The sequence below is a fragment of the Bos indicus genome, chromosome 7 (genome assembly GCF_029378745.1).
Source record: "Bos indicus isolate NIAB-ARS_2022 breed Sahiwal x Tharparkar chromosome 7, NIAB-ARS_B.indTharparkar_mat_pri_1.0, whole genome shotgun sequence".
NCBI lineage: Eukaryota > Metazoa > Chordata > Mammalia > Artiodactyla > Bovidae > Bos > Bos indicus.
In genome coordinates this window covers 38,192,898-38,200,784 of record NC_091766.1, presented here as the reverse complement: position 1 = coordinate 38,200,784, position 7,887 = coordinate 38,192,898, and the positions used below count along the sequence as shown (strand labels likewise).

Genomic DNA, 7,887 nt, shown 5'->3' with positions numbered 1-7,887 from the left:
GAAATGACAGAAGAAGAACAGTTTGCTCTGGCTCTCAAAATGAGTGAACAGGAAGCTAGGGAGGTGAACAGCCAGGAGGCGGAAGAAGAAGAGCTCTTGAGGAAAGCCATTGCGGAGAGTCTGAATGTAAATATGCTATGTTGAAAAAATTTGTGAGGATTGATCAGCAATATTTTATTTCTGCAGTGTCATGGCTAATTAGGAACTAGCTGTAGTAAGTAGTTCATAGGGTTTTCAGTTGACAAATATTTCCCATTATCATTTTTAAAATCTGTGTCAAATTGTGAACTCAATTTAGTGTTTTGTTAATTCTATATGGAAGAGTTTTCTACATCACAAATTTTCAGTCCATGTCTTAAGAGAACCATAGTATTTGGCAGCTTCTGAAAAGAGTTACTGAGTAACAAGAATCCAGAAGAGAGCAAGATAAGGTGTTACTTTCCCTGTATTGTGGGGAGAACAAAGGGAATGAGAACTAGAGGTGGGTTATGAAGGGACAGAATGAGCAGTATTAAAAATTTTCAAATAATATTACATTGTGATTTGAATATGTGTAATTGAAGTTATTTTAAATGTGAAAGATATTTGCCAGTGGCAGATCCTGAGCCATCCTTTATGCCATTCACTTTTCTATATTAGAAAAAGGTCTAGTATAGTGATCTAATACAGTGCTTTGTACATAGTAGGCATGCAGTACACATTGTGGAATTTATTTGAATTGGGCATCTACTTTTTTGGAGAGGAGAATCGCTTAGGGACAGTGGACTCCTCTTTTTTGTTCTTCCTATGACCCTTCATGTATAGCTATCTTAATAATAAACCTGGTCTGGTGTGGGATCACTTGTTTCAGAGTTGCCGGCCTTCTGATGCTTCTGCTACCAGATCTCGACCTCTGGCCACTGGACCATCTTCACAGTCCCACCAACAGAAAACCACAGACTCTGGGACCACTGAAGGCATGTCTCCCTGTTCTGGCTCCTTCTTCTCATCAAGCATAACCATATCAGAGGGATATCATGCTGAGAGTAGATATACAGAAATGTCCAGAATCCCTTTGGTGGTATTAGAGAGGTTAAGTCAGATAGTAGTTGAGATCTAACTAATATCCAGCATACTTTTATCTCCCAGGAGAAGCCAACTTTTGGTTAAACCCAAAGAAGAGCCTTTTTTACCCACATTATGCAATTCTTGATAAGTGATAACTTACCAAACCCTCTTAATAAAAAATGGTTTGTCCTTAGCCCTACTTTTTCTCAAATACCTACAGGCATATGGCAGCTGGTACCTCCATCACTGTTTAAAGGCTCACATATCAGTCAGGGAAACGAGTCTGAGGAAAGAGAGGAGCCTTGGGACCACACTGAAAACACTGAAGAGGAGCCGGTCTCTGGCAGCTCAGGAAGCTGGGACCAATCAAGCCAGCCAGTGTTTGAGAATGAGAACGTTAAATGTTTTGACAGATGTACTGGCCACTTGGCTGAGCACACACAGTGTGGGAAGCCACAGGAAAGTACTGGGAGGGGTTGTGCTTTTCACAAAGCTGCCCAGGGTAGGGGGGACACATCTAGGCACTGTCTGCCTACCCCAGCAGATGCCAAAGGTCTCCAGGACATTGGGGGCACTGTGTACTACTTCTGGGGTATTCCATTCTGCCCTGATGGAGTAGACCCTAACCAATATACCAAGGTCATTCTCTGCCAGTTGGAGGTTTATCAAAAGAGCCTGAAAATGACTCAGAGGCAGCTCTTAAAAAAAAAAGGTTTTGGGGAACCAGTGTTACCTAGACCTCCTTCTCTGATCCAGAATGAATGTGGCCAAGGAGATCAGGCTAGTGAAAAAAATGAAGGCATCTCAGAAGATGTGGGAGATGAAGACAAAGAGGAGAGGCAGGAGTCTAGGGCATCTGTCTGGCACTCAAAAACCAAGGATTTCCAAGAAAGTCCAATTAAAAGCTTGAAAGAGAAACTTTTGTTGGAGGAAGAACCAACAACCAGTCATGGTCAGGTAAGGGTCAGTGATGCTGTGATTAAGGATGATTTATTCACAGATTAAACAAGGATTATTTTAGCTGTTTTTTTGTGTGTTGCCCTCTCCTCTTGACTTTTAAAGTAACACATATATGCTCACTCTGAAAAGTTAGGAAAGTACAGAAGAGTGTAAAGAAGAAAAAAATTGATCATAATACCAGCACCAAGAGGCAATCATTATTATTTTTATGCATATAGTTATTTTTTCTTTTAAATTTTTCAACAAAATGAAGACTTTTCTGTATAAACTTTGTTCCTTTCTCCTACTTAATAGCTTATCTTAGATCTTTTCCTATTCCTTATGCATTCGTGAAAACATTATTGTATCAGATGTATGTATCAGTTTATTTTTTGTTTTAAAATATGTATTTCTAAAAAGTTAAGTTTTTGAATAGGTAGTAATGTTCAACTGACTCAAAATTCAAAAAGATATAAATAAAGTTTGTCTTCTATCCCCATCCCCAGCCAACCAGTTCCCCTTCCTTGAGTCAGCATTTATTGCTGTTTGCTAGTGCATCCTTCTGAGGATTTCATGTGGTGCAAACAATGTGTATAGATACTTTTCCCCACCTTTTATACAGCTGATAGCATACTCTTCATTATTCTGTACCTTGCTTTTTTCATTTACTGTCTCTATGGGATCATTCCATAACAGTACATAAAGAATTTCTTTTCTTTTGGAGGGAGAATGTGTAATACACTATGTATGAATGAGTTTATTGTATCTAATGTTCCTATTGGTGGACATTTAGGTTGTTTCCAAAATATTACTATTACAAACACTACTGCAGTGATTATTATTTTTTTTTTTAATTGGAAGAGGATTATTACTTTTGTGCATAAGATGTTTCATCTACATGGGAGATTTTATAGGGTAACTTGTTGATGTAATTGGTAGATCAAAGTATATATGTGTTTACAATTTTGATAGCTGTTTCTAAATTGCCTTCTGTAGAGGTTGTATGAGTAGCAGCTGTTCCCCATACCCATACCAGTACCGTATTATCAGGACTTCTTGATCTTTGCCAGTCTGAGGATAAAACACACTAGTATCACAGTACAGTCTTAATTTTCACTTTCCTCATGTGTGCTTGAGACCCATTTGTATTTCCTTTTTTGTCTGTTTACCTCTTATGGGCATTTTTCTTTTGTATCAGTCTTTTTCTTAGTGGTTTATAGACATCCTTTATGTATTAGGGGAAGTGGTCCTCTGTGATAGGAAGTGCAGGTAGTTTTCCAGTTGACTTTTTTACCTCACATAATCATGTGTTTCTGATTTTTGCTTGAGATTTTCAGTAATTTACTGAAAATGATTCCCTATTTGGGCACATTTGCCTTTTAAGTCTTTTTCTGAGATACCTAGATTATATTATATAGATATATATTTGTATATATGGTAGGTTAAACTTATATTCTGTTTTTTCTCTGAGTATTAACAATCATATAATTACAAATTCTTTATAAACTATAATTTTCAAGGGTATAGAATATTTTATTACTGTACTACTTTGTGTTGCTGTTATTGGACTCTGAGTTTTTGGTTTTGTTTTACAGTTATGCTATTTTTTTTTTTTGGTCTCTTTTAAGGGTTCAAGAAATGGTAGTGATAAGAAATTGCATTGTGTAGAGAGCATGGATTTGGAGTTTGAATTTTTATTTTAGTGTTTTAGTAACTGCCTTTGAGAAGGCCATTTAACTTCTGAATCTCAGTTTTAAAATATCTATAAAACGAAATTAGTTATTCGTATCTTTCAATAGTTTTAATGAATAAAGTGAATTATGTAAAATGTCTAGTTATAATACTTAGGAGATAATAGCCACTCAATAAATGGTAGTTTTCTCTAAGGGATCAGAAGGTTATTGATTGAAAATATATATGGGAATTTTTCTTACCTAGCAGCCTTCTTCATCCATGTTCTAGAAAGATAGCTGTGTGGAAAGATAAAGCATTTTTCTTAACAGTTCTTCCAGTGATTTGCCTCTCTTCCAAAGGAAAGTTAAGTTATGCTTATGATAACATTTTGTTTATCCATTGTGATTCAGAGATGCTTCTTAAAAGAATAATTAAGTCCACAGAGTGAATATTTAATATTTTACTGTAATTCAAGTTGTTAGCTTGAAAGATCCCAGGGGCTGGAGTTTTAGAACATAGACTTGTGTCAGGTTCTGAGGTTTTAAACCAGTGCCTTTAGAATAGGCTGGAAGTGATTAGAACCTAATAGCTGGCTTTTTAGTTGAAGTTCTCAAACTTCATGAACAGGCCACCAAATACTACACGTAGTATTATTATTTGGTACTATTTGGCTACAAGAAACCAAATCAAGCTAGCTTAATTAAAAAGAGGACTCGATCATAAAAAAGATAGGTTCTCATAAATTCTCAAACAGAATGGTAAACCAAGCCTAGATAAGGTACTGGGTTTAGAAAATTCATCCCTGGCTCATAGTTATATCTGCTTCATTTTTCTCCCTGCAAACTGGCTTCCTTTGCTTCTCTGCTATACATGGTAGATGGAAGACATTGATCCCATAGTTCCCAAAGGTAAATACAAGTTACAGGAGATTTATTCTCTCCAAATTTCAACTTCAAACTTCTAGGAAATGACTTACAGCCCATATGGAGTTAGTAATCCTCCCCAGCCCAGTTGTCTGTGGCCCAAAGGGGCTGTGATCCAAATTGTACAAATGGCTATGAGCCCACTGCTATACTACCATTCAAGGGGGGTGAGGAACAGTCCTCAGTAAAAGGAGATCAGGTAGACAACCTAGTAAATACTCAGTTTAGTCATTAACATTAATTTTAGAAATCACTTAGAACTTGAAAAATGCCCAAAAGTGTAAAGAACAAAGTTGAAAGTATCCACAGTCTTACGATCCAGTGATGTATTCCTTCATCTTTTTTCTATACCTATTTTTTCTATAGTTTAGATCATATTACTATATTTTTATATATTAACTTAACATACAAACATTTTCTGATGTATGTAATTTCTTAAAATTACTTAAGATCTCATTTTTAATGGCTGCTTATGAGTTTACCATAATATTTAAATTATTTTCCTATTGATGGATATTTCAGTTGTGGCAAACATCTAAGTAAAACTTTTATTTATTTAATTACACTAATTTGTGTCTTTAGGGATAGGGAACCAGAAAGATACTGGGTTAAAGAGTTATGAATGTAGAAAAGAAGACCTACTGTTTACTGCTAAATTGCTTTTAAGAAAGGTTGTTCAAATTTGTACTGTTTCCTTCCAGCAGTGTATGAAAATGCCTAGTTCAAAAAAAAGAAAAAAACAAAACAAAAAAAGAAAATGCCTAGTTCACTGCAGTCTTGCCAATGTAGAATAGTATCTTTAAAAAACAAAGAGAAATTAATATCCTAATTCTATCAGCAAACAATGAAAATCTTGCAATTGTAATTTCACATCTTGGTCTTTTGCTTTCAGGAACTGGGTAGAAAGAGTTTATGTGCCTGTTAAACATTTTCAATGGCTTTGTATCACCGACTGAACGCACATGAGTTTGAGCAAACTCTGGGAGATAGTGAAGGACAGGGAAGCCTAGTGTGCTGCAGCCCATTATGTTGCAAAGAGTTGGATGTGACTTGGTGACTGAACAACAGCATGACTTTGCTGGAACTGCCCGTATTTGAGACTCCTTGGTTAATAGAGATAGCAGGAGTCCCAGAAATAAGGACTCAGAGAAACATTCATCTTGGGGCAAATTATTTAGTCTATACGAAGGTTGCAAAAACTTTGTATAGACTAAGCAATTTGAATCAGATGATAACTGGTTTCTGGCATCACTGCAATTATAGAGAAGATTTTAATGAAGATGGAGGGGTCATCTAAATGGCTTTACAGCAGGGAGAAGGGTAGTATATTGATGTGGTCACTACTTTTCAGGGTCTGATCTTTGATTTTTAGTCCAGGTACTGGGATTTCTTTCCTAGGTTGTGTGAGAATGTGAGAACTAACTTTGACTAACCAAGTATCAAGTTGGTATGTATACCAAATCTCTGTTACTTTATTGTGGAAGAGAGACATTTTCATTGACCAGAATACAAATACACCATCATACCTTTTTCAAGGATGAAGGATCTGGAAGGCTGAAATAATCATCAGAAAATGGAAATTTTAAGGTGTAGTTTACCTAGGCTATGGAAAGACCTAATAAGCTACTGGTGCCTGACAGCAGAGGACATTTCTATGGTGATCAGATGATGTGTATGTCTATTTGCTTTCACTTGCAGATCACGGTTTTGAAGCCACTGCTTGATTCTGGGTCTTTGGATTTTTCTTTTTTATTTGTTGCAAACTATCCATTTCCATTAGCGTATTTGTTCATGCGGAGTACAATGTCTTGATTAGGCCACAGCTTCCTTAGTGAAAGTTACATTCCTGTCATGTTTCTCTGTTCATTTTGATTAGCCGTGAATAGTCTAATCAAATTTTGTTTGCTTGTTTTGCTGTCTTATTTTCATATTCTGGAAGAACCTTACTTTGCCTCTGTGTTTATATCACTGCCTTTGAGGTATAAGTTTAGAAATTAAAAATGATTTATTGAAATAAAGACAGTTTTGAGATTCTGTATTGACATGGTTAGGAAGAAGATCATTTGGAGTCAGAAAGGTCCAAGCTTTGAACAACTTTGAACACTTTGAACAACTCCGTGATTTTGGGAAGATAATTTAACCTGTTGAAGTTTCACGTTCCTCATTTTAAAAATAATTTAATAGCTTCTACTTCAGAAGGTTCTTGTGAGGATTAAAGGATAACACATGTAAAGTGATTAGCATAGGCCTGACACATAATAGGTGTAACAATAATTAAAAAAAAAATTACACTGGCAAAGGTCGAGATGTGCTTAAGCCTAACGTAGAGGTGGCAGTATCTCATAACTTGTTGGTTAGTGCCTTATTTGTTTCTGAAGCCTGAGTCTTGATTGGCTAGTCATTCTAATAAAGTAAAATTCTATTGAATGGACACCAGGTGTCAGTATTTACCTTTTGGTGTTTTTTTTTTTTAGATAACAGGAACAAAACAGTGTTTTGTCACCACTGAGTTCAAACAAATAGATAAAGTATTTATTACTGTTGTATTTTAGTCCTTTGGACGGTTTTGTTCAACCCTCCTTTTTCATGATGACTACATTCCCAATCATTGTACAGCTTTATCTTCTCTTTGAGGACTCATCTAGGCTGTTCTTGTTTGTTAGTATATTTCATCATTTACTTGAGAGATAGAGAGGTGCCTAACTTGTTTAGGTTATTTATATTCTGTTAGAAGGCCCTGAAAATTTCAGCATTATATCTGTTGGAAGAAGCTTCACAGTCCAGGTACTTCCTCAGAAGTACCCCTAAGTCAGCAGTAGCTGCTTTTCCCACACTTTTCCATGCACCTACATTTAACGAGTTAACATTTGCACCAACTCTATTAATAGTCAAAGAAAATAAGTTTTTCCTTATCCGATCCCTATTTGTTGTGTTTCTTAAAAGATATCTTTTGTAGCTAAATATTAACCATAGTGGCAAATTCATAGCAAAAGGAATCTTTATAACCTTTTCTTTTGGATAGCCTATGTTATGTCTTGGTTCTACCAAGAGATACTTCTTTCCACTGAGAGCTGAACTTTTCTCTGTATTTCTTCCTTCCACAACAAAAGCTTCATAATTGCTTTTCTGAAATCATAATTCATTTCACTCGCTAATATTTATATGCCTTGTGTTTTACACAGTGCATTGTATATATTATCTTGTTGAATTCTCACAGTAAGTGTGAAGCAGGTTTTAATACTATTTTAAGATGAGGAAACAGGTTGAAATGTTACTTATCCAGGATTAAAAGTTAATAGGTGAT

General features: G+C 35.7%; 1 protein-coding gene across 9 annotated transcripts in view; it reads left to right on the top strand.

Moving 5' to 3' along the window:
• UIMC1 (ubiquitin interaction motif containing 1) overlaps positions 1 to 7,887 on the top strand; it is a 137,831-nt gene that overhangs the window by 66,801 nt on the left and 63,143 nt on the right. For 7 of the 9 annotated variants that reach the window (XM_070793308.1, XM_070793309.1, XM_070793310.1 and 4 more), the window contains 3 exons: positions 2 to 126; positions 851 to 950; positions 1,262 to 2,004. In XM_070793308.1, the coding sequence (XP_070649409.1) occupies positions 2 to 126; positions 851 to 950; positions 1,262 to 2,004 (968 nt within the window). The remainder of the gene's footprint in view (position 1; positions 127 to 850; positions 951 to 1,261; positions 2,005 to 7,887) is intronic. The other 2 variants (XM_070793312.1, XM_070793313.1) reach the window with 1 other exon arrangement.